Below are 27,522 nucleotides of genomic sequence, written 5' to 3'. Positions count from 1 at the left end.
AACTGTAACAACATTGTCCTCACCAATAAGTTTCAGTCTCCTGGCCTGTTCTAACAGTGTTAATTCCAACATTATCAGTTTCATTTAGTCCTGCCTAACACACTGTCCCATACCCTAATAGTTTCAGTTCACTGCCCACTCATAAAGCAATGCCCTACCAGATTCTGAATAATGGTCAAAAATCAATATTTTGGAAAACACTTTAACTGTTATATACCCTGCCAAATTCTGTTGTCATGGAGACAGGAATCAGGGTCCCCCTCATCGGAAGGCGTTGGCTCGTCCGAGTTCTTTTTCCCACTGAGTGGTGTGAGTGGTGTCACTGCTGGTCTTTGGTGCATAGTTATGAGGTCAGTAAAGAGATGCTGTATTCGTGACCCTCTTCACTGTCCTGTATGCTGCATTCTGGGGACCCATCCCAGCACACACACACACACTGTCCTAGTACCCAACACGCCTCTTTAGATGAAGTTATTGGTGATCTGTCGCTGGTGTTCAAACAGGTCCTCAACCTCAGCACTGTAAGCATCTCCTGAATGAGAGGAAACAGAGCCAGTCGAACAATATTCAGAAATGTGAGCACATGCTACAGTGTGTGTGTGTGTGTGTGTGTGTGTGTGTGTGTGTCTCGTACCTGCATGACAGCCGTACAAGTAGACTCTGTGTCCATCATATTTGCATCGACAACGCATGACATTATTCATAAAATCTGATTCTGCCATATCCAGGGTTGGGTTGACCTCCACCTAGAAACATCAACACAAAGAAAACAGGAGATAAAAGGCTGTATAACATCAAATACACATAGAGTAAGGGTAATGTAGTTTACAGTAAGGGTAATGTTGAGTTAGTGTACAATAATGTGCAGTAAGTGTAACATAATGTGCAGTAAGTGTAATGTAGAAGTTGAGTGTAGAGTGCTTTACAATCTTCTGTAAGAACAATACACACAGTATATTTTCAGAGTGTCATGCTAACATCCATAGGGCGGTTAGGTGAAGTAGTTATAAAAGCTGTCTGTTTCATTGTGTAACAGCCTAACATCAAGACAACAACACTGTTACTGCCCTGTGGTTTAGACATATAACAATGATAAGACTAAACTCTTCCATCCTCCTCATGTCTCTGTAGGAAGAGAACGTGACCTTTCACCTTCATAAGCCTTCAGCACAGCAGTGTGACAGATTCCCGCCCACACAACGAGAAAAACTCATTTGAAATAAAGATCAGCTGAACGTAAAATCGTTAGCTATCCCAGTGTTAACAGGCAACCATGACTGTTATTGTTTTTACTGCTTGTCTCACTGCTACCTATAAAAAATGTTTTAATGATTTTTCCATGTTTCAGCAGGAAAGATAAACGCACCCCCTTGTTTCACAGCGGAAAGTCAACTGTAATTCTCGGAGATTTTAAGTTGCAATGATTGAGGATCACAGACACCTATGTATAATATTGTTGCCATAGCAATCTTTTACACATCAGATTAAAGGTTGATAACAATCTGCGTGGCATAGTTTCAAAGAAGTTATGAAAAAAGAAAAAAAAATCTTGAGGTGTAAGTTCGATACAGAGTACTCTGTTTATAAGTACATTTTTAATTCTGGTGTTACACCATTATAAAAGTTGCGTGCAGCCCAGATAGTGAAATTGTGAGTGAAATGAGCAGTTCAAATGTTTGATTGTGCTCTGTTCTGTTAACGGGCTACATGTTTTACAATGTGGAGTTATGCAACTTTAAGTGATAAAACATGCAACACCAACACAGACAGTGTTAATGAATACAATTATACAATTTAGAAGATCAACGCTAAACACCGCAGACATATTCTGTAAAATTTATTTTAACTCTCTAGTGAAATGCATTTCAGAATGCACATTTAATACGTATGGTAGTGTGTAGACACTGACTGAGCTTAAATTATAATCTCTGAATAAATGTGAAAGACTAATTACTCCACTTGTATCATCATCTTATCCTGACAGCTATCTGATACAACTACTAATACAAGACATTTGGTCTTGAAACAGGATGGTATGAAAGTATTCTTGGTAGCAATTTCTCTACAGCTCCAAATTAAACTGAATTCAGGTTGTGTTTTTTTTTTGTTTTTTACAAATTACAGTGCATGAATTGTGAACTGGACCAAGTCACCTAGGTCCTTTCTGGTGATGGTATGTGTTTTTAAAATTAGAAAGTGCTTGTAAAAGCAGGCAGGAGAAAATTCCAGGGTGGCTAATTAACCATGTCAGAACAGAGGGAGGTTTTAGGGATCTTTTCTCTTCCAAGAGCAAATGTTTAAATTTCAGGTTATTTTTGGTAATTGACTCACTTAATTAAAAGTGAGTTGTTCGAGGAAAAACGGCCACTAGATTTTCCTAGAGATTCTGGAATGAACAGCCGTGCTTCACTTCCTTGGATCCGCTGGCGGAAACCACACTGTGCAACCACGGTGGATCACTGCTCTCTCTCTCTCTCCGTTGGTTTGGTTTGATTGGGCATTGGTTAGTATGTGACGAGACGCACGTGATCACATAAGCGACGTGACCCTTGGGTATCACCGCAACACTCTCTTCCACCACAAATAGCTTCAGTGCAAGGCAGGTTTTTAATTAAGATATGCCAAACGAGGCCTAAAATACACGAGCATCCATCACAGCGGCATTCAGAGTAAAACGCGTTTTTAAAAAAAACAAAAAAAAAAAAACAACAAAAAAAAAAGAAACGGTTAAGGACCTTAGGTATGCTGTAATTAAAACACAGCTTCCCTTTAACCCATCTTTTACAACCAGGCATATTTCAAAAAAAGAGACCCTTAATTGGTCCCTGCCATGAGTCTGAGATTTCACAGCAGCAGGACTATAAGGGGGTCTGTCTTTGAGTGGCTGTAGTCAGCCCCAAAAAAAGGAGAGGTGCCAACTTTGATGGTGTCTCCCACACTGATTTAAATAATGAACATGTTGCAAAGTTAATGAAAGAGAGGATGCTTTCCACGGTATCTGCCATGACTGCCGCGTAAAGAAGGGAGGTCTTTTTCTTCTACTCTGGACACCCATCAGCATTAAGTGGCATTTTGGTCTCTCGTACTCTGGGAACTAGCTCAGTCGTTACACAAGGATTCTACGGTATTTGTTTGATTCTTTCAGTATATCTGGGAAATATCAGGGAAAGTGGTGTGTGGCAAATAAAAGAGACACAACCGACCTGGAAGATATAGTCTCCAGGCCTGACGTCAGTGATGTCTACCCACTGACAGTCAATGTCGTGGCGGTAGGTATCCCAGCAGCCCACAGAAATCCCTTGATCTCCGTAGTTGTAACATGAGAAGCGTTTGTGAAGTCCTGATGAAAAAGAAAATAAATGAGAGCAGTTCATTTTACTGTCACATTTTGATGTGAACAGTTACTTTTTTTTCTCAATGGAAACATGAAATGTGAACAAGGTTCACAGGTTTGCTTTAGAATTCTAGAGGATTGCTCTGAATATCATTTCTAAATCACAAATCTGTACCACAGAACCAAAAACTTCTCCATCTCCAAAAGGCCAATGATTCTCCATCTACAAAAGGCATTAAGCATGTTGGACTTAAAGCTAAATGACATAATACATGCTAAACACATAACAAAGTCTTGTTACCCTCAGGGCAGTAAGTGTCCTCCAGACAGAAACTGGCTTTGTGACCCTCAGCTACTCGGGTTCCATTGAGAGTGAGCAGGTCATAGTGTGTGAACACTTCAATGCTATGGTAGTGCCTGTGAGAAAAAAAAAAAAAAAAAGAAAAGAAAAAAAAAAAAAAGAAAAGAAAAGAAAAGAAAAAAAAAAGATTACAATCAGACTTGGTTTTGTTTTGAGAGAAACCACAAAATATTCGTCTTCGTCATTAGTGACCGTAAAAAGAAGTGGGATTGGGCAACTCTTAAGAGTTCAAGGAGCATAGTGTCTGGAGAAACACCTTGGGCTGAAATGAAGCGAAACTTGGCTGTGAGTGACGAGAGAACAGTGGATCACTATGGGGAGCTGCTTAATGACCTCACTGCTATAACATGAGGGTGTTTGCAGCTATGGTAACGCCCCTTACAGAAAGTTGTTGCCGCGCTAGATGCGGCCCTGTTTACCTAGGACGTCTGAATGAATGTCTTTGAAATGCAAACCTATCCGGTGTTGTTTTAAGAGATTAACGAAGCAAAGTACAGCCCAGGACTATCCAAGGCCCTTACTCTTTCTTACAATACTTTGCCTTGTGCCCACAGAATGGGTCAGCAATCATTTTTTCAGAAAACATGTTGAGGGAGTGGAGTCAGTCAAAGATGCTAATTAATTTGGAGAGATGACAACAAGGTTAGCGACCACCCCTATCCGGCCAATAAAGAACACTTGCCTCTTCACAGTACATTACATTCTCATGACGACAGCTAGAGGAAAAAAGGTTTGTGTCACCTGACTCAACAGAGTGGTTGAGACTGGTGGGAGTTTGCAGGAAAACTGGTCATAACATAAAGAGAGTGGCAGGAGTCAAAATAGTTTCTGTAATTTTTGGAAGACGTATCTCTGAGTTAAGACAGAAAGTCTTTAAGTGCCTATTTTAACACCACACCAGTCAAACAGTGCACAGTGAGCGCTTTATAAAGCGGAGGGATGCCATATGACTTTCCCCACATTCCTCCCTCTTCTCAAAAACACAGTCAGGGCTCTGTCAATGACATTCAGGGCCCAGGAACATATCCCATCCTCAGTGACATCATCCGCAGACCCTGGGTTCTATTTCACTCCATTTTTGACGGTGAGTCACGGAACCATAACCCACCTGTGGCACTGATGCCAGGTCCAGGACTCCCGGGTGGCACGCGGGCGGAAGTCCGCCCTTCCCAGGTTCATGATGCGGGACGAGAAGCGTAGCAGGCGACGGTGGCCGTAGGGCCATTGCATGCGGTTGGCGGAGGAAGACAGGCAGTTCTCCTCGTGGGCACAGGTCAGCAGATGCAGCGGCCTGTCCTCCAGGTATGCCGTCTCCTGTACCAGCTGGGCATCGACGACCAAGTCAGGAGCAGCTACACGAGGGAGAGGGTAAAGACAAAACAATCGGGTCATAATCTTAACGGTGTTTTGAAAAAAAAAAAAAAAAAAACACGACATCATACTTTACTTTCTCTTATTCAAAATCAGCATTTACATGATTCCCATGCATATTTCCAATTTTTATAGAACGCGTTTTTATCTAATGCTTTACACATCTGGATCTGCAGTGACCCTTTGAGAATGACAGTGGTTTTATACAGGTGAGTGAAGTGGACGTTTACTCTCAGAACAGGTGACTCCTGCCGCTTTGGCACCTCCACCGCGGGGACAGTGCACGTAGCTGTTTCGTCTGCAGTGCTGGATGGAGAGCTCTGTTCCCACACAGTGAGTCCCGCTCAGGATCACCTCCTCTGCATTAGGGTCCCCAGGCCAATACCATGTTTCCTGTGCAGAAGGGGGAAAACACAGTTTGTCATTGTTTACAGTCACAACCTAAGATTCAGGTGGCTCAGGCAACCTTTGAATTTGCTATGTATGGACTTTGGACAGAGGAGAGGGATAAAAGATGTTACATATCTAAAGTCCTAATATCTCAGTCTCTTTATTTATATTTTCTTCATTCAAGTCATATAACACTGAACCTCTTGAAGAATTTACATTTCACCTTTTATCTGTCTGAAACAAAGAGCTTTGGAAGCTTTAAGAATTTATCAGTGTATAGAATTATTCAACACCTAAATGTTGGTAGAAGTCAGAAGCTTCCAGAAGTACTTGGTCTTTCGTTATAGTTTGAAACACGTTCATAGTACTTCAAAGACGCCTTTGATGTGCAGTATGCCTTTCCAAAACACATGCCATATATACATTTTCCTCAGCCTTAAAATAATCTATTTACCAGAATCCTGACTGCTCCAGCCCCACCCATACACCATCACAGAACAACTTTTGTTGGAACCTTATTTGCGTCAAAACACTCTCCTCTCAACACAAGCAAACGCAAACGCGGACACACACACACTCACACACACACATGCAAACATACACGCTTAATTAACACTGGAGCAACAGTGGGGTGAAAACAAGAGACACATTCAGCCAATATTATTGGAACATACAGCGTTCCTCAGTGCAGAAACCTGTACTTGAAGAGAATCTCACCTGATGGGCACGTGAGGCAAAGCCGTATCCCAGCTGTCTGCATACCACCATGGCCTCGTTAATACCCCAGTTCTCGCTGCACACTGCTCCCCAGCGTTTTCTGCCTCCCACCTCCATTAAAACCTCCACACGACCCTCTCCCACCTGTCTGCCCCCTGCCAACCGCACCTGACATAGCACACGGCAGAGGAGACAGCAAGAGATATGAGAAAAGGCAAGTTAGTGTAAGTATTTTATACAAATGCAGAAGACACATTACACAGCAGTCCCAGTCAAGAATGCTCGAGAGATTTTACAAATTCAACACACGGTCTGTTCGGATTCTACACACAAGTTTGTCTTAATGTCTTAATGCTTGCTCTGCTGTAATGAAGTACTGAAGCAATCCTAGATGAACAAACATAGTTCTTATCATCAGTTTCTTTGTTGAACAAACACATATCAACATATGTTCTTGGATGAACCAACATAGCTGTTATCATCAGTTTCTTTGGGGATATGTCATAGTCATAGGATACATTGTGTATTCTGATGTGTTGTGAGAGTTCTCAATGCTAACCGTGGCTCCTAGCCCTGTATTGGGAACATTGCACTTGACAGAGGCATCTTGGCTGTGTTTGAAGGTCCAGAGAGGCACGTCTTGGTAGTAACAGTCCAAAATTGAACGTTCTGTGCCTCTACACTGTACCGAATTCATATGGATGGGCCCTGTGCCTGCAAAATCAGAGAGCAGTCATGAACATCACTAAAACATCAATATTAAAGGGCCAAGCCCATAATTCTGAGTATGAAACAGAAGCATCTTATTCAAGATCTCAAAGTCCTGACATGGGGAAAAAAATACTTTTAAAATTAAATATAGTGTAAATGCTGCTATAAACCACAGTCAGAGCTATTTGAGTAAAATTGTGCGTATTTAATGTGCCAATTTTTGGTTCATTTCCTTTAAAATGGATCTGAGTTTTGGATATTCTGCTATGTACTGCCTCACACGCCGAGTGCGTTGGCACTTTAACGCTCTGTCCTCGCCACCTGTCACATTCCGTACCTTCCCTCCGAAAAATAAATCTCCTCAGTAAACACGAGAAACCAAAGCAGTTCGAGAGAGGGCGGACCCGATAGAGATCAGCGGTTTTTGTTTTTTTTTTGGTCTTTCCTGCCATGTCACAACTGGGCAGTGCCCGTGTATAAACGTCATCAGTCCTGTCTCGACGTCTGCTAGCGCAGCAAAAGATAAGGACATTTACAGTGCTCTTAGTGTAGTCACACATCATTTCCCTCTTTGTTTACCCTCCGCGAGCAAAACGCGGCCCAAGCCTCGGTCCTTTAGCAGGCTGGCGTAGCAGATGCAAACAGAGGAGCTCTGTGGTAAAAAAAAAAAAAAACACTTACGAATCAATTTCGATAATTATGAAATGAAGTAGACCCAGCAGCACAAACATAACAGCGAAAGTACATTTTTAACGAAAGAGCGACTACTGACTTTTTTTTTTTTTCTTTTTTTGACGTCGCTGTTATTTATAATTCAATGGTGAGTCAGTGGTTTTTTTTTCTTTAAGGACACCTGAAAGAGAGTAATTACGAAAGAAAGAAGAAAAAAGTTGTGCAGGAGCCATTTCAGGTATTTGCACTTCAAGCCTTCAAGCATTTTAAGCTTTTTGTTGGCTTCCTGCTGAGTTTGGCCTGTCTTGGCTTCAGTGTTTCTGAGAGCCTTTCTAAGGGGAAGCTCTGAGCAAACCGAAGAAACTGGCAACTATTTAAGTTAGTGAATCAAGCAATATAACCACATGTCAATCTAAATCTGTATATACTGCAAGTCCATCAGGACAGTGGCGGAAAACTCCATAGGCAACAGCAGTTCGGGAAAAACTGTGGTGACCACCCAATGTACGGCATGAGATTTGATCTCCTAAGTCCCCAGAGCAAGGCCCGAGGGCTACGTCACCGTTAGAGACCGTTCTCCAGGCGATATGATATTCCCTGTCCTCTTGAAAAGGTTAAATGTAAAAGGAGGTGAATGTAGCTTTAGATGTTAGTGGCTTCAGTTTGCCCATTGGAAAAAGGAGTGGCCAGGGTGACATATTTTGCAAGGAGCAGTTTCACTAGACTGTGGTTTTTGAAAGAAACTGACATTATCCTTTCCCTGAAATTACACGACGTATATATATATCTATATATATAGATATATTCCACATTAATGCTGTTTTTCTTTCACGGGATGTCTATAATCCCATTTTAGGAGCAGATTAAATTACCATACAACCTCTGTTTCCTCACGCCAAGTCAAAAAAGTCCCCTTTTTTTTTTTCATTTTTTTTTATTTTTTAAAAGCTTTAATTGAAACAGCTGTGCGAAATATTCTGGTGGATATTAAATATTTCAAGTGTCTCAAGCACAGAGATATTATCCTGTAAATCCACCAACGTTCATTCTTAGAAACACTTTAAGGAAATTGGTTCATATGAGATATGTACGTGGCAGTGTCTGGGCGTGCTTACAAAGACAGTGACTTTTCGTTTTCTATATACACCCTCAGTGGTAAGGAGACAGGCACAGGGGTAAGCTGAGGCTTTCACGCTCCCTTTCACCACAGAGAGGCAACCAGTCATCCAGAGACATCAGCACAGATAGTCTGTCTTTCATCATACTGGGAGTCCAGCTGTACACACACAAGGCTTTTCACGAGCAATGGGAATGATCCTTTCTGGTGAGATGTTTCTCAAAGAGCAACCGCATTGTTCTGCCAGGCACGTGATCACCTGACGCAGTTATATCATGACAGACCCGAGTCGAGATCAATTCACGAGGTGTAGATCGCAGATTGATCTTTGATAGCACACGGAGTGTGGGCGCTGCTTTCTGTCTGACACGGTCTTCTTCTGATATGCCTCACCTCAAGAACACTGCGTTGGCAGACGGGAACAGACTGCACTGAATGCAAAAAAAAAAAAACAAAACTACACGCCGTCATTAGAAGCCCACTCTTTGGGTTGTGGTGACCACAACCCAGTCTATGGGTAACCATCTCAACAGATTTCCCAGTATAATTCTCTGTCTGTCTCATACTGTCTGGCCTTCTTCTCTCATCTGGACGCTAATTTATGCCTCCTCCTTTTCTCTCCACGTCTGTATTTCATTGCATCAGCTGCACCAGGAAAATTACACACAATGGCAAAGCGTCTAAAGAACATTACATTCTGGTTGGATGTGGTTCTGTCACCACCATGCTGTGCTGTTAGCTGCCATCCTGAAAACACACAGCACAGGACACACTTCCAAAACAATAATGTCTTAGCTTCCCTTAGCCAAGCAAGGTTAAACTCTGACATTTTCCCCTCTTGGAGTAGAGGAGAAGGGAGTGCACCTGTTTTTTGTTTGTTTGTTTGTTTTTTACACCCGTGACAAGATAAATAAATATAAATTCAATCCAAAATCCTCAGAGAGCCTCAGAGAGAAACACAAGTGAACAATTACCAAAAGAAAAATAAGCTTATGCATGAAAACAAAGCTAATTATTACCCCCCCCCCCAAAAAAAGTCTTAAAGTTAAAACGCATTGCTACCGGTACAGTTTAGCGCCTATAATGTCTACAGTAACACGAGCAGAACTAAACTCTCTCTGTCCATCCATCGCACTAATCACTGCACTAAACTCCAGGGACCAGGGCTTGAAGTAACCGAGACAGTCTCCCACCTCCTCCCTGTTAGGACACCTGATAAAACATCTGTGTTGTGTTACGTTTCAACTTATTTCCTTTGATTAAAGAAAAAAAAAAAAAAGTGTGGTGTGCATGTTTTAGGTCTATTTATTTAATCAGACTAATACTTTACAGTCTTTCATCATTTCTCTTCTGCCATCTCCTCACACTGCCAACATTATCCCATTCCTATGGGAGATGGCTCAGGCAATATTGAACCTTGCTAAGCAATGGGTCCGGTCTGTCAGTGCCAAAGTAAACGTACACGCAGTTCTGTTGAGTACGGGCTGAATCGCGTTACGCTTGTGTGAAGCCGGCTGTCTCACAGTATTACTGCTGCCCCCTGGATCAGTGTTCAAGATACTCCCTAATGAATACAGTCCACAACGCCCAACAAAATCATCTGACCATTCAGTACCAGACAGCCGTAGAGCCTTTAGATATGCAAGATTAGTGAGTCTAACTTGTCTGGAAAAGTAGTCTTAAGTAGTCTGAAAACATACTTTGAGTTCTGAAAACATGCTTGATGATAAACATATTTGGAGGAGCAAGGGAAGGCATCATAATCCACCAGTAAAGGCCTCCCTTCCTTGATTTTTATCAGGTAACCAAGGCAACCTCTCTTGTTTACCCTCACTGTTAGTCTCATTTGTAAACAAGCTTCCGACACAGAGCTTAATTCCTCCATACTGAAACTGCCTGCCCTTATGTTTGATCAGTTCTGGTAAAATTCTATGGCATGTTCAATAAAAAAAAAAGTCTCATACCCTGGCCCATGTACGCTCCACCGAGGGCCTCTTTGGCAGTTCCGAAGCCCAGCTCCCTGCAAACCACGCTGGCAGAGATGCGGTCCCAGAGGTGGTCAACCACGGTACCCCATTTTCCTTCACGAAGAACCTCCACTCGGCCCTCCCCAAGGCGTGGCCCTGCCTTTAGCCGCACCGCTAACTGAAAGAGTAGTACAAGTTAATGACAGTGGTCTTTACTGACGAGAATAAAAACACTTGGTTCTCAGAGTTAAGGGATTGAGAAAATGACAGCAGGAAAAACACAAACTGAGGACCGGACACAGAGACAATCTGAGATTTAACAAGAAAAATGCTTTTCTCTCTCTCTCTCTGTGATGTCCAGCCTATTTACAGAAGAAGGATAGTCAGTCCTTGCCTGGTGAGGGTGAGGGGCCTGAGGTCTTCCTGAGGATATACGTGCAAACTGGGGACCTGGTACACAATGGACCACAGCGTGGCGGCCATTCTTGCAGGGGGTGTGGCTACGGGGTATGGACAGCTGAGCGTGGCATTCAGTCAGGCTGGGTTCAATGCCAAGACAGTTGATTTTCTCTACCCAGAAGCCCTTCTTTTTCATCATAATGCTTAACCTAAGAGAGAGAGAAAGAGAGAGAGAGAGAAAGAGAGAGAGAGAGCGAGAGAGAGAGACGGATCTCCTGTGAGTATTGGCACATCCTGTTGGCTCACATCAGAATAGCGTCCAAAGCAGCATGATATCAGCGTGAGATGGAAAGTTCAGTTCATACATTTAGAGCTGTTAAATAATAAAGATAAATAAAATAATAAACACTTTTAAAAAAGAACCACTGGACTGGGAAATAAACATCTACTTTTTGCGATACTGCAGCCAAGGAAAAAAAAAAAAAGACAGTGTTTTGATGAGTGTTCCTGTCATTTCCATTAACTAAACACTACATTGGCACTATTCTCATATAACCACATTTTTGGGAAGAACTAAACTCAGAGATAATAAAAATTAAATGAAGAAGATGTTAAAAACTGGAGTAAGGTTTTCACCTGGTAGATGGATCCTTGACTTTCTTATCCCATATTTTTCTGTAAGAGAAAGAAAAAACACGTTTTGTCTTTACATTTTTCATATACCCCGTCCATCTGCTGCTCCGTTGCTTGCCACATGGTCCAAAGAACACCAATAAAACTGTACTCTAAGATCATAAAATAAAAGCATAGTAAACAGACTGAAAACAACACATACAGAAAAAGAACTCCCACTATCCCACTGTGTACACAGATAAATACACACAAAATATTTTTAGCCAAGAAGCAAAAACAAAACAGGCAAGCATGAGCGGTTTTGTGGTGTGCTACCAGCTACAGTGGGAACTCATTGTTCCAAACTTCTACCCAGTCACTTTCTCTTCCATCATATGGAATATTTCAGCTGCAGATGGGTGATACAGTATGTCATTTGTATGCTCAGGTCTTTGTGAAACAGTTACAGGGCATATGGTGTGGGTTTTTTCCGCAAAGGCAAAGACAACAGCATATGAAATATGTGAATTTGTTGTAAAAATGACGACGCTACCAAGGAACAACATAAAGAAAACTAAAAAGTCAGACACACGACATGGTTTTGACTGAAACCTTAAATTTAGTCTGTCCTTCTGACCCTTCTCAAAGAACATCAAGGTTTCTCTCAAAGTTTCATATATTATTTACTGAGTTATTACAGGTTACACTTGATATTTTTAGACTGGCAGCAGGTTGAACTTTTTAGACGAGGTAAAGATCAAACTATTCATGTGTTTTTAAAGACAGGCTGAACCTTACCATTAACATATCAAACAAACTCAGAAGCGAGTGTGGGTGTCACTGCTAGGAAATGCCAGTTTAACTGAACGTACAAACACAGACACACAACGTTCTGGCTCCCAGCTGCCCTCCTACCGGTCAGCCAGTCCGAAAAGCCTCTCAGAAATGTTGATTCACAAAACAGACGTTTCCGCTGGTGAGAGCGCTGGCATCCTGGAACAAGCAAGGCAAGTCTGCCCACAAAACAAACTCCAAAGGCATCCAGCTGACCGGCATTATAGACATCATTACTTACGGCAAGCATTCTTGGACCAAAGAAAGTGGACCAAAGTGTGTTGTCCACTCTAGTCACACACACACACACACACACACACACACACACACACACACACACACACACACACACACCCTCTCCACAGCTCGACATAACGTCCAGACGCATATTACATATCTGCTGAATGATTTCTGCATATTGACTGAAGAGGCCCATGTTTTTCTACAATTATTTCTACTGCGCTCTGTGTTCAGTATGTTTTGAGACTCTTATGGATAATCTTCTGTAAATGATATTCTGTTTAAGGGGAAGACGCTGTGCAAACAGAGTTATTCAGGGCCTGTATAGTCACTGCCTCGCTGTTCTCTCCAACTCTCTCTCTCTCTCTCTCTCTATTCTCTCTGTCACGAGAGAAGTGAAGTGAAGCGACTGTTCAAAATGAAAAAAATAAAAAAATCCTCTCAGAGACATTCTGGGTTAAGCATTTCTTCTTCGTGGTTTTCAGTTTAATTAGCACTATGAAACCTCTTGGGTGTTTCCAGCCCATGGCACTCTGCAGTAACACGCATCATGACTAGACACAAAAGAATTTCATATCACACACAGACTGTCTCAAATCTCCTTGCTCTGTCTGTGATCCTTGTGCGTGATAATCTGGTGTCAGCGACAGCTTTTTGAGACAGAAACACTAAAAAAGTCACAAGCTGGAAGTTACTAGAACCAACTTGCACAAAATAATCTATGGACTAAGCATGTGGATTTTCCAAGTAGTCACGTGACACGTTAAACATCAGCATTTACTGTGCTCTTCACGACTGGAGAAAATTCATTTCAGCAATTCGTTTTTTCAAACGTGTGGAGTTAATGTTGCATGATGTAAAAGGAAGGACATAATTGATATGCATTTGTACTTATTCATTAAACATCTCAACAAACTGTAATGGTTTCATTTGTTCTCTGTCCTCTAACTGAAGCAGCCACCTTCTAATGTAATTAGCCTCTGAGTTCCACCCTTAGTTTATTGGACCAAAGACAGCTTGATGACAGAGAGTTGTTCTGCTTGGAGAAAACAATCACACCACTGTTTTTAATACCATTACACACACACACACACACACACACACACATACACACACACACACACACACACACACGCGCGCACACACACACACAGATGCACGAACGCTTACTGTTTGCTCTTTCTGTCTCTTTTTCACTCAATCTAGTTTGTCATCTCTGTCTTCTCTCAAAGTTGGTTTAACCAGTGTTTGGCTATAAATGTTTCTCAGCATAACATGCTTTGACAACAATTTTCTGACTGAAAGTATAACCATTTCACAACTTTGTGTCTCTGCATCTATATGTGCACCTGAACGAAAATTCACACGATCTGTTTGCTGATACACATACTCAGTTGCTTTCCCATGTAAATAGGACACCTGATAGCTTTCTTGCTTAAAAACTGGCAACATTCCTCTCTGATGCTCTTCTGTATGCTGTAGTCCTACACAAACTTGCAGACTTTTCACAAAGCCACAAGGTAGTTGTGAGGTAAGCATCCAGCAGTTTGATAACTATATGTGTGACTCCCTTGGAGTTATGCAATAGCCTGTTAACTGTGACTCTCATCTGACCTGGCAAATAGAGCGAATGGTTGAGTTGCGGTCTCCCTTAATTACACCCTATCATTACCATAAAAGAAGAGCAAACACCTCTCATAGCTTTTTTTTTTTTTTTTTAACCTTAACCACTCTGGAGGTGAATCCTTAACCGCTCTGGAGGTGAATCCAAATCAAGCTATTTGAACCTGTAAAATTGTACAGTAAATCATCAGTGGCTGCCTTACAGCCCCTTTCCAGTGCTGTGTCCCTATCATCCATTATGACTGTGTTACTGAGAACTTCAGTTGGAATCAGGTGGAATCTTACTAAGACTGTAGTATATGGTGTGATTTACGACAATGAAATACACAACTAAATCAGAGGCAATTTAACTGAGGTACATTTAAGCATTTAAGAGATCAAATTTTATCTCTCCCCTTCCAAAAAAAAAAAAAAAGGTATAGACAACCGGATACTTAGGTTAAACCTACATTGTGGTAAAGAAACTCTTCAAAATTTCCCTTAGTGACAGTGAGAGAGAGAGAGAGAGAGAGAGAGAGAGAGAGAGAGAGAGAGAGAGAGAGAGAGAGACTCTTGCTGACACAGCAGGCTGGCTTAGGCTACAACTATAATTGACCTTTTTTTGGTACTTTCTGCAGAACCTTAGAAAGCCTCAGTACTCCCCAACATGTAATTACAGCATCTTCAGCAGGACATGTAGCAGTCAATCAGGGCAAGGGTGGGGGTGGGGTTGGGGTTGGGGGGTGGTGCTGGATCGCGTTCGACTGCCGGGAGCTTTCTGAGACGCCGAGTGGGCGAAAGAAAAATGTCACTGGCTTCACAAGCTCTGCCAAGTCTGCAGGTCCGAGGAAAAAAAAAGAAAAATGGCAGCCACGTACCATGTCATGAGGTCAGGTAGTGGACATGCTCACACAGAAGGTAGGGAATCCAAACGGGAGATTCCCTAGAGAGAGTCACCGCTGCCTCTTCCACAACTGCCTATTTTATGCAGCTAAAAAAAACCCAAGACGAATCTTAGAAGAACCTAGAAACGTAGTATTGGGTTCTTTTTATGACACTTGTTTACGTCATTCAAGCACTGGATCAAGAACAAGTGTTGGATGTCAACGTTACAACTCTGGCCAAAGTGAACTTGCCATATTAACTGTTCATCTCAGTCTGGTTTTTTTTCTTTAGAATTCATAAATACAGTCCTAAAGACTTTAACAGAACTGTAATAAAAATGATCTATTTCTGTATCCTCTTCATTCAGTCATGTATGGAGAGAGGGGAATTCAAAAAATGACTGACTCCTCCTTAAAAACCTATTGTTCATGGCAGCTGATCAAAAGTGTGAGGCTTAATGGTAATTTCCTCATTCACAGAGCAAACACATCCCCAAAGAATTCATGATTTTTAAAGACATACATATGAAACGCCACAAAATGCCAAGCCACATCAACAGCATGAGCCTTTCAGTTTTGCTCTATCAAAGGCCAAAAGACACGAATGCCACAATGCAAAAAAAATTCCAACCAAGTAAGCTTTAAAACCGCAGACAGACACATAACATTAAGGTGATGATGTTTTATAATGGGGACAAGGCCAGGCTGACCAAAATGGCCGTGGCAGACGCCGTGTTTCGGAGCGCGGACGGCTCATTCTCCGAATAGCTAACGCTCCATTCTGTGGTCGATTCCACACGCCTGTTGACCACACAGTCTTCACAGACAGGAGGAGGACGGTCTGAGTGTGAAAGCAGAGTACAGCACAAACCGCACAGACAGGTGCTGAATCTGCTCACAGATTATGGTAACGCACACAGTACTTTCTCGAGGTTTTTTGTCAAATTTGGGACGAAATTGAAACACAATGGAACAAATCGTGGCTGAGAGGGTATGTAACAGTGGGATTAAAAAAAAAAAAAATCACTTTTTGGACGTATTGAATTTTTTCACTCATTTAAGTGCATATGGAGATCAGTTATTCCGGTCCACCAAACACTGGCATTGGTCAGTGGAATTGCACTTTTTTTGTACCCATCAACCAAGAAAGTTAACAATTAGTTCCTCTTCTTTTGAGTCGTACGAATACATAAAAAGTTAAAATTCACTGGTTTCATACCCTAGGTGATGTTATGTTGTTTAAAAACACCATACAGAAAACTTGAGGGAACCTAACAGATGCGTCTCAAATTTGGGCAATCATTCAAATGAGAAGATTTAGCTCCGTGCATTCCTCCACACGCAGGCATTTAGGTCTATAGAAAATCCTTAAGTTAGAGAGAACTGGCTTCCGCTGCTACACTGCTACCCTGTACTTAGGCTCTGGATACGGCATCATTCTAAAGCCCTAAAAATACATTCCCTGCCCATGTGGCACTGTGAGATGGTTCTAGAACCACCACACACCTTCTGACTGGCAATCCACATTCATTCACATGTGCACGTTAACATGTACATGCCCAGACGCACATGTACGCATACGTGCTCACACACACACACACACACACACCCACACCACACATGAACACGCATTCTCATATGGTTAGAATAGAAAGGGCCACCCTTTCTCTCTCTCGGCACCACACAAAGAGGGACATCGACTATGAGTCAGACAGAGACATACACATTCAACTCCAGGGGCAGGAGAGACCAGAATCTCTCCTCTGTAATAAGGGCATATCCTGTTTGAATCACAAAGCCGCTAAATGAAGAACCAAGAACCACTGAAAAAAAATGATGCTCAAAAAATAAACTGCATTGGATAAACACATTATATACACATTGTATTTAGTCAGTTCAGTCCTTTTCAACCAGCTACCATAAGAGGTCTGGAGTAAGGATTTACTAACACCACAACTATGAACAGCCTATTGAAAAAAAAAAAAGAGGCGTTTTACTCAATATCTATTACACGTGATGGAGCAGACAAGCTGCAGTAGTGTATTTGGCAGATGTAGCATCACAGTTCGGCCTCTCAATTCTGTGCTGATGATAGCAACATAAAGCGGTGATCACAAAGCAAGGGAAAGGATATTAGCCCTATTAAAAGTTGCGAGAAAGTTTAAGAGAATTTATCCGCTAAGCCAAGCTCTCTCCAAAAAAAAAAACAACCCCCCCCCCCCCCCCGAAAAAAAACCAAACAGATGTTTCATGGTCTCAATATTAATGGCGCACTAAAATAACAATCACCTGGAATATTAGACTTTTCCCACAGAAACCTAAAAGTTCACAACAGACCGTTCATCTTCAAAACTAGGAGAGCAGATAAAATCAGTGTGAGACCAAGGGAGAGAGAGAGAGAGAGAGAGAGAGAGAGAGAGAGAAAGAGATATCCTTGAATCATTGGCTTAAACGCTGAGGTCATAAGAGGTGCCTGGAGAATAAAGATAAGGAAAAACAAAGGAACTGTCTGAACAGAGCAACACCTCTACTTTCACATTCGGTTACAGCCAGCACTCTCCTTGAAACTTCATCGTGTACTTGTCGGGTATCTAATTATTTCTTCATTAAACAGATAACAACGTAGTTTTGGAAGAGATGCATTCAGATGGGAACAGAACGTCTTAATAACAGGTTTATTTTTAAGACCTTGAATTATGTGTTGGTTGTGTAAGTTTGTCACAAAGCAGCCAGGCACTCCATCAACTATATCAATGTTAATCGGAGCATTTTTTAATGAAATTTAAAAAAAAAAAATGAAATTCAAGATAAATTAAAGATGCTGCCTCATTTATAAGTTGTGGTTAAAAGATGTGATGTTTACTGGTACACTTTATTTTGACCATATAACACTGTGGCTGGAACCAGTCCTTAAACTATCATCATTCTCTGGGTACCTTAACTCAACATGTCCCAATCTTATTCCTGGACACTGAGAGCACTGGACATCTTAGGTCTCTTCCCTGATTCAACTCATTAGTTAACTAACAAACCTTTCATTGCTGAGGCAGATGTGTTAGAGCAGAGAGAGAGAGAGAGAGAGAGAGAGAGAGAGGGAGAGAGAGGGAGAGAGAGAGAGAGCTAAAACCTGCAGGGTTGTGGGTGTCCAGGAGTAACACTAGGAATCTCCATGTTTTAATTCAGGAGGAAGTAAGATCAATCATATTCTTCACATTGAAGATACCAAAAGGAAATAAAGACAAGAAAAAGTCTTTGGTACTGCGTATGTACATCCATTTGTATGTGTGTTTAGGAGAACTATCTGGACAAATTTATGTAATTACTTTTTTTTAAAAAAGGGTGCCTATATGAAATGCATGGTTATTAGTTATTTGAATGTAAGTCCCATAGAGATGAGTATCAAAGTCCCCCCAACTTCTTAAATTCATACACTCGATTAGATGAGCTGTGTTCCCGAATCAGGAAAAGAGAATATGAAACTCACATATAGCTGCTCATTCTGGGCTGCTTCGCATCGGGGAATCCCAGCATGCCACAGACGACTCTACTGCTGTTCAGGCTCCAGCCTTTGTCACACACTTGCCTCCATCTCCCAGCATGCTTCACTTCCACTACTCCCTCTGTGACAAGGACATGTTTTTTGGTCGACATAAGGATGGGGCGCAGGCGCACCTCCTCAATTCTCACCTTGCTGCCAGACTGATGAAGGGAATGGGAGCAAAGCATAAACAAACAAACAAACAAAAAAGTATTTTTTAAAGTCATTCTAAACACAAATTGATTGACTTGTGATACAAGTGATGACAACAGTACAGATTTAGATAATGAATGTAACCATCGGAGCTGTTCAGTATGATTAAAATATTTGGGTTAGGGTTAGGGTTAGGGAGAGGTGAGGGGCACACTTGCAGATATGCAGTCTGTGGGGAAGTGTTGTACAGCTGTGACCGAGAATGAGAGCTGCGCATGAAAGTGTCTACACACATTTTTTGAACATGACAAAAGATTTGCTAGTACACACGTCTTGAGCGTGAAGAGATGCATGTCCCAAGATCAGATTGAAATGTCATACAAGCTCGAGCTTGCCTTGAAACATTACAACGGGGTCAAAGAACCAGCTGGAGACCTGCCAACTGAAAGTGTAATTTCATTCCAATTCACCCCCCCCCCCCCCCCCCCCCCCCCGCCGCCTACTTACCGGGTTGTGTAGCTGTGGTCTTGAAAAATGGCCCTGACCTGGAAAGTCCTGTGTGTGTCCATTGCCGTGCCCATGATAGGCAGGTGGTCTTGGGTTGTAAATGTCTTGCCAGTGGTTTGAGGTGGTAATGTTGGTTCTCAGGGCAATTTCATGGCCTCTTCGAGGAACTCCACGATGTACTTGATCCATCCTCCTTTCAGTGCTACACACAACTCCCAGGTCCTCAGAATGCTTGCAGTCATGGACCCCCCATCCATTAGATTTGCAATCTTTCAACGTTTTCTCAGTGCCCACACAACGCACGTTATCCATCCAAATAGGACCTGAGACATGAAGAATGTGTTAACCCCCAATTTCACAAAGAGAAAGGAAAAAAAAAGCTAAACTGGCCCATGAAAGCCATAAAGATTACATTGAATGACAGTGATGAAGATCAGTATCTTAACCACATATATTGTTTTCTCAACTACAGCACTTCTCAACATGTGTGATGTGTAGGCCAGATAAAACAAGAAAAACTTAGTCGTAAAAGGCTAGCGGTTAAGAAAAGTCTGAAGAGACTTCTTCATAAAACTGTACAGGACTCTTGTGGGCTTCAGGGACAGGCCTCGTGAAGCTGTCTGGCTGGATGTAGGCGCTATATGTGCTAACTGGAGCGTTTGTTTTAGTTTTAATGACAACGTTGTCTTGCCAGCAAAGTCTTACACACGCTTTGGTTTAGTGGGAGTCTTTATAGCTGCCTAAAATCCAAATTACAGGGATGAACAAGTGGATGTAAAGAACGGCAGTTTCATGCTTTGACCTGTGTGAAACAGTTAACTTAAACTACACACACTACTTAAACGACGATGAAATTATGAATTTCCAACCATTACATGCACACTGAGAGGGGAAAAAAACGCTCATTTTAAGCTTTCCTTTCTTAGCGCACCTTAAAAACGACTGAAAGAGTCTTTTGTATGGCTAATCATCTGTGACATGCTGTGTCGTTTCAGTCAAGCTCTGCACATGACGCATGACCAGCTGTGGCAGCTAAAACCAACGGTCCAGTCAGTTGCCAAACCACACTCACAACTCACCATCGCCCTCGCCGTATTTCGCACTGTGTGCCCATGTTATGCCGCTTTGGAAGCCCAGTTCTCTACACACGACGTTTGCCAGTTGAATATCGACTTCGTCGTCACATACAGTTCCCCAGGTGCTGTTGTGAAGAACCTCCACGCGCCCCTCGTTTTCCCGCCGCCCGACTCCAGCAAGTCGAACCTTGGCCGCTGGCGCGCGCACAGATCTGCTGGACGACCGGGGCGCCGCGTGAGTGGGAAGGAAGAGGAGAGGGCTCAGGTATACTAACAAGTGAAGCATCATGTCGATATGAAATAGAGCCTCTGAAAGAGAAAAAGAAAAGTCAGTGCTGTTAGATGCTGAACTAATAAATTACTTTTTTTGGTGTTTATTTATTTTGTTTAGGCTTAAGAGACAGTATAAGTATAAGAGAGTATAAGAGTATCGGTATTGCCTAGCCTTCTTGAATGTATCAGTTTTGTCACATATAGCGAAGCAAATTCATAAGTATATGTACAGTCGATCATTTCAGTGTTGCACTTTCTACTCTCTATACATCAAGGTTTTACATTTCTGTACTAAAAGCTGAAATGAACGTATGTTTTCTACAGCAGTTACTTTCACTGAGAAATTTTGCAAATGAATTCAAATGAAACAATTATAACAACACCAATAGGGAGTTCATGGTATTGTCAAAAACAAGTAGTCAATATCGTCTGCTTTCGATTAGGCCTAACATTTCTCTGTGCTTGAGGTAATACCTGACCCAACTACACAGTACTAAGAAATTGCGTAAGCATGCCAGGGTATTTTACAGGGCATCCTTTCTGAGGTTGGCATTCCTTTTGGCAGCCAAAGGCTGTTACACATTGCCTACACAGCCTGAATTTTGTTTGGTACATTAAGCAGTTGAGAAATCTACACTGCACAAAACAGCTTGTTTATCAGCCAATAAACTATATACAAAAGGTCACATCTCAAGCATCACATGAAACATACTGGTAGCAATACCTTTGATAATGCAGCATTTGAAGCCAGAAGAACGTTATCAGTATTCAGCTCATTGATATCAAATTGAGTGTATGAAAATGTACAGTAAAAATATACAGTAAGAATCCCATTAGACACAGAGGTAAATGGGCATGTCTGTCATTACAATTCCTTTGTGTGTAAATTTGTCTGCCAGTTGAGGTAAAACCACAAGCATCCAGCATCCTGAACCACAAAACTTTTTTTCAGAGTTTCACAAACTGCAGGTGCAGACATATAATTAGAAATGTTAATAGATTTGCAACGTGCCAGTGATTCCCAATATGGAATGGAATTTCTTGAGAGGAAAAAAAATGCAGCTAAAAAATATGTTTGCTTTATCTAAATACAGGAAAGCCAAGAGCTAAAACTAGCACGGTTAGGTTAAAGCGTTAAGCAAATAAACAGCCTTAATGCAATACTAGGGTCTTGAATGGTGGGATGGCAAAAAAAAAAAAAAAAAACAGCACACAGTGTAAAAAGCCTTAAAGGTAGGTTTTACAATGTAGTTATATACTGACACCTCCATCTGTGATGAACATTGATTCAGAATCTCAGAAGAAAAAACACAAGAGAGTCACTGCTACGAGACAGACAAGAGAAGTTCAACGTGATTTGCGTTAAGAGGCAAAAGTTCACTCACCTTGCAGCCAGACTGGTCGTCACATCAGTTGCTGACTTTGGGGGGAGAGTGAATGAGGAGAGGAGTGTGATCCTGAGTTGAGGTCCTCCTTACTCAATCCTTCTCCTCCCTCCCTCCCTCTCCCTCCCTCTCACTCTCCATTTCTCTCTGTATCCCTCCCACATCTGTCTTTCTCTTTCCATCTGCAATGCACTCATTTTTTTTTTCTCTCAGTTTTGCTAGGAAAAAAGAACTTACAGGTAAATGTACAGGTGGTTGATAAAACTAAGTAAAGGAAACATTTAGATCAAAATATCTTGACAATTCAATGCACTTTGTGAGAAAAGGATGCTGATTAATATCCCACAACTTTTTTTTTTCTCCAACAATGTTAAATTTCTTCTGGATTAGGATTATAACGTATCCTAAATCTGTCACTGACATTTCTTGTGGAAAGTACAGTCTTAAAGAAAGTACAGTCATTGATCATAGTAACAGTGCTCAATGACATTTCAAATGATTCTATTATAATGACTGAAACAAAATCTTTATTTGACTGGATGTGATAGCAGAAGTTGAAAAATGACTATTCATGTGTATTCATAATATACATATATATATACATACACACATCTGTGTATATATAGATAGAGAGAGAGAGAGAGAGAGATTTTAAACAGGGTTTGCCACCTTAAGTACAGGGTTATAATAAGTAGTTGCACGTTTCACACTTACACAACTCCTTCTGAAAGATTGTGTACATGCAAGCAGCAGGAAAGGCTTGGGTCAAGAATAGCTCTGCACGACAAATACCAAGCATCCAAAAGAAGCAGAGTAACCACATGGTAGATATATCCTGGTTGAGGTTACCACAGACCTCACTCCTAAAAAAGCTTCCCATCCCTGTCTGCTCGCCACAGCGTGGATCATCCTGGCGTGTCATTCCGTGGTTTTGATTACTTTTATACTCCCGTGCATGGTAAGCTTCAGCGCTAACCATTTTCTTGATATTTCTTTTAATTCTCTCTCAGCGTGTGTATTAGCTTGTCAGTAATTATTCACTGAAACCAACAACAAAAAAAAAAAATCCCATTTGCTGCACATCCGCAGAAATATTATTCCTTCAGGTTCTAATCCCTCGTGAATTGTTTTATTGTGTTGTTTTGAGGAAACATCATTAATCAGGCCCTAATTATGGAAATACTTCATATAGACTCCATGGTCTCTCTCAATTCTTCATTAAGCCTGTCAGGATAAAATATTGACTACCATTTTTGCTCTTCCTTTTTTTTTCCCCCTCTCTGGTTTCTTGAACAGCAATCACTGTTGAGGTCAAATAAGTACAAGGTCTAAGATTAAGACTGGGCTTCTCCCAACAATTTCTTTCTTTCTTTGTTTAAAATATGTTTTGTAAATAGAATGAGAGATAGAGGGTGAAGTGCACTTGAATGAGTCTGAATGGAGTTTTCCATTGCTGTTGTTGATGAAACGTGTTTCATTTTTTTTTTTTTTTTTCGTTCAGACCTCAGAGAGGCTGTTTTAGATGGTCACGTGTATTCATAACAGTCCAGATTTCATCATCCCATCACGAAGCGGTGGCAGCAAAATCAACAACAGTAACCATAACCATCAGGTACCACCTTAGAGATAAACAATCGCGAGAATTTAGAAGAAAAATTGCCAATTAAAAAAACTTTGCGAAAACACAAACATATTTCTATAATGCGCGTTTGAAGCTCTTCTGGACTGTTAATTCCGAACCAGCAATTTAGTTGTTTTCGAACTGAAGTTTGTGTGACTTAGTACTTGAATGGGTGTCACTCCCTCTTTGGTAAACCAAGACAGGAAGAAGGCCCCCATATTAGAGGGATCTAATCAAAGAGAAATCTTACTGGACGACCAAGTTAGACAGAGAGAGAGAATGAGAGAGAGAGAGACCAAAATACATATCCAGGATACCTCAGTTCAGCAGGATACCCCTATCACCATGGAAACCATACATACATACATACACTCAGACATACGCCACTGAGATCTGTCCAAGCAGCAAGGCCTACCAGTCCCAGGTGTCTTGATCTTAACACAGAGGAGAACTTAAAGAGTCACATCAAAACGTTAAGTAAAGAAAAAAAACAAAAAAAAAACAAAGAGCACATGATTTGAGAGACTGGTGGTACGGCTTTATCAGCACATGTGTATTGTCTGAGTGTTTGAAAGTTAACAAAGTCATCTTTATTGAGTGTGTGTATGTATATGAATGTGCACAGTGAGCAGGATGAACTGAGGCTACAGGCTACAGGGTCCTTAACAGAGAGACGGAACTGTGGTGGAGCGCTGCCTCCACCTCTGTAATTACCCACCGAAGCCAGGCTCTGCCCTTAGCCACAATTTGTGGTGGCATGAAATAAATACATGCTCTCCAACAATAAACAACTGCCTTTTCAAATTATAGCACCTCCCCCTATCCACACCCCCCCCACCCCCCCACCCCCCACCCCCCCCACGGCCTTGCATAAGCGTTTTGTAACTCAGCTGGTTATGGAACACCTAGCAGCAAGTGTAAGGGCAGAACCCAGGCGAATAAGTTCACACACACACACACACCATAGTATTGTAGTGGCATGCTTTGGACACTGTAAGAAGGTTAAAAAAAAATTAGACGCACGAAAGAGACAAACAAAAAAAAGCATTCAAGGCCAAGGTTTTATTATTGCGCGTGTATTAATAATGCAGCACTCATCAATAATTCATTAACAGGCCTTTCATAAAATAGTTTTTCATCCTGCCGCACACTATATAGCGCAGTTCCTTAGAATGCGCCGCGCTCCGAGCGGAGAACTTATACGACTGTAAAAGTACCATCCCAGCTCTCTCTTGACTCCCACACAGCTGAACTCCAGTAACCTCAGCAGGGCTACAGGCCATACCCTAAGGCCTATCCTTAACTAACAGCGGCCTCTCTTGTGTGTTATCAATAGAATCTTCTAAACAATATCATGGCCACAAACCACTGGCCTTTGGCCATAATAGCAGGCTGGTAGACATAGTCAAACACACATAAACACTGTAGGTGGCTCCTCTCCAGTCCCCCGTTACAGTCTAAATGACGCTTTAAGGTTCTAGCAGTTTTTTTTTTTTTTTCCCACCACTCTCTCTCCTTTTCTTCCCCGGACGGACCCTCCTTTCTCACACGGGCCCCCGGGTTCCACAGCCCGTCCTCCTACTGCGCCTACCGCAGCTTTCATGTCTCCGTCTCTGATGACAGAGAGAAGAATATCCTTTCGCCCTTCTGTGGACGAGCTGCCTCCAATTAACGCACGGTCCCAAGAACAACTGGGAATAACTCCTCCTCGAATATCTTGTATTTAACATGCCTGGATAGAGAAGCGGTTTTCTGGTACTGTTCAGTAATAAGTACAACAGAACGTTTGATACAATAGAGTTAGCAGGTCTCATCGATATGTTCGTATGTATGTATTTTTGTAAACGTATTAACTTAACCAACAACTCCACCTAGTGTTGCATTCCCTGTGTGCAAGAAGCGTGAATGAGTTGGCCTGCCTTACTCACTGGTCTAAAATAACACCTTTTTTTTTTTTTTTTTTTTTTTTTTTTTTAATTTCAATGTTAGAGAAAGTAAATGATAATGAAAATCAAAATGAAGATTCGATTTGAATTTATTTCAGTGATCTCTTTGGATAATACAATTCAGAATACCATAACACTTAAGAGAAAAATAAAGAAGGTTTCCAGGCAACGCAGATCTCAGGTCTGTCCTCTGAATGTTAAACTTATCGAGCACTGAATAAAACGATGCTTAATTAACAACGGTTCTGTAATGCCTGACAGCAAATGACTTACACTGATGAAAAAAATAAAAACAAAACACAAAAAAAATAAAAGGAAAAAAGAAAGACAGAATGAAGAATGTGAAGTGTTATGTCTGTATATCTGTGGAAAAAGTGAAAGAGTGCATGACAGTGTGCTCTTTGAAGGTCCTATAGACTCAAAGTAACTCGCACGAACACTAAAAAAAAATGACATGTTCTACTTCTGTGTTTCAATACCTTTAACATGATGAGTCATGTAAGGCTATTAAAATTTATTTAGCTTAGTTGTATTCTTTTTTTTTTTTGCCTGTTTTTTTTTTTCATTGCTTATTTAAAAATAGTTATCTTTGAAACAAAGGCACATCGAGAGAAAAAGAGGAGACTGGTAATTATGGACGAGGTTCCGAAACAAAACAAAACAAAAAAAAAATAAGGGCAAAATTTCAAAGAAAAATACAGGCCATTCCTTCATCATAAGTTTAACACTGAAAGAAACGTAGATATGTTAGCCTTTGCTGTTTGACTAAACTGAACATTGAAACATTGATGCAGTTTTTTGTTTGTTTGGGTTTTTTTTAAGCCTGACAACAGCAAACGTCTGAAATAAAAGCAAACCTCTTCATGCAGGGAGGGGCCCGATAAGTCAGTGTTAATGTTTAAAAATAACTCAGATAATGCAGATTTGAAAGAGAAAGAAAGAAAGAAAGAAAGAAAGAAAGAAAGAAAGAAAGAAACGAAAAGACCGTCAGATGAATAATTTTCCCTCCAGAGAGTATACAAAAAAAAAAACACTTCTGAACATCATATAAATACAGCCTAAATAAATAAATCAAGCCTCACTGTGAGGTGTCAGACTCTAAAGAGGGACTAGTGTAACTAAAACCAAATCATTATGAACTCTTGTTTATCTGTCTTTTTGTGGGAAAGAACAAAACAAGCCCCGCCCCCACCCCCGCCCCCCAGTATGTGTCCCTTTCATGTCTATTCGAAGGGCTTCTTCTATGTGCTGGCAAAAATGTGTACTCTGTAAACATTAAGGCATCTTTGGTTAAAGTTTCTATAATACACCACATAATTTGAAAACTCTTTACCGCACAGAAGGCTGCTTTGCCCAAACAAGAATTCTGAGGTTGTCTTATAAAGCTTTATGAAGTACAAAACATCATTTTTCTTCTTCTTCTTCTTCTCCTCTATTGAGCACAAGTGAAAGAAAGCAAACTGAAATAAAAGAGAGAGAGCAAGGGAGGGAGAGGGTGAGAGAGAGAGAGAGAGAGAGAGAGAGAGAGAGAGAGAGAGAGACCAGACTAGGCTCCTCTGTTTGTGCCCCTTTGGAGGAATGCCAATCTGAGAAGGACTTTGAACAAATGAAAATAATACATTAATGCAGTGTAAGGTCCACCTTTCAGATTAACACACACACACACACACACACGTGGAAACAGACTGGGAGAGAGAGACAAAGCCATTCGAGCGCTCTGAGACGGGGGGGGGGGCGGGACACCGCAGAGATGATGCAGACAATATGCACAGGCCTGAAGTACCGACGATTTCAGCAGCCAAGACAAACAGA

The 27,522-nt window shown here is 41.3% G+C and overlaps 1 protein-coding gene across 1 annotated transcript; it reads right to left on the bottom strand.

Annotated features, from left to right (window-relative positions):
- Positions 1-461: 461 nt before the first annotated feature.
- loxl4 (lysyl oxidase-like 4) lies at positions 462-20,774 on the bottom strand. The gene is made up of 14 exons (XM_030772408.1): positions 20,489-20,774; positions 19,410-19,732; positions 18,696-18,910; positions 11,676-11,714; positions 11,035-11,248; positions 10,638-10,818; positions 6,733-6,887; positions 6,174-6,341; positions 5,297-5,459; positions 4,804-5,047; positions 3,636-3,751; positions 3,204-3,340; positions 635-746; positions 462-532 (listed from the first exon to the last, which is right to left on the bottom strand). The coding sequence occupies exons 1-14, from the start codon at positions 20,772-20,774 to the stop codon at positions 462-464; spliced, it is 2,424 nt and encodes an 807-aa protein (XP_030628268.1).
- Between the last annotated feature and the right edge of the window lie 6,748 nt (positions 20,775-27,522).

The sequence above is a fragment of the Chanos chanos genome, chromosome 4 (assembly GCF_902362185.1).
Source record: "Chanos chanos chromosome 4, fChaCha1.1, whole genome shotgun sequence".
NCBI classification, from domain to species: domain Eukaryota; kingdom Metazoa; phylum Chordata; class Actinopteri; order Gonorynchiformes; family Chanidae; genus Chanos; species Chanos chanos.
Note: the sequence above shows the minus strand (reverse complement) of the source record. Positions and strands in the feature narration are given on the sequence as shown.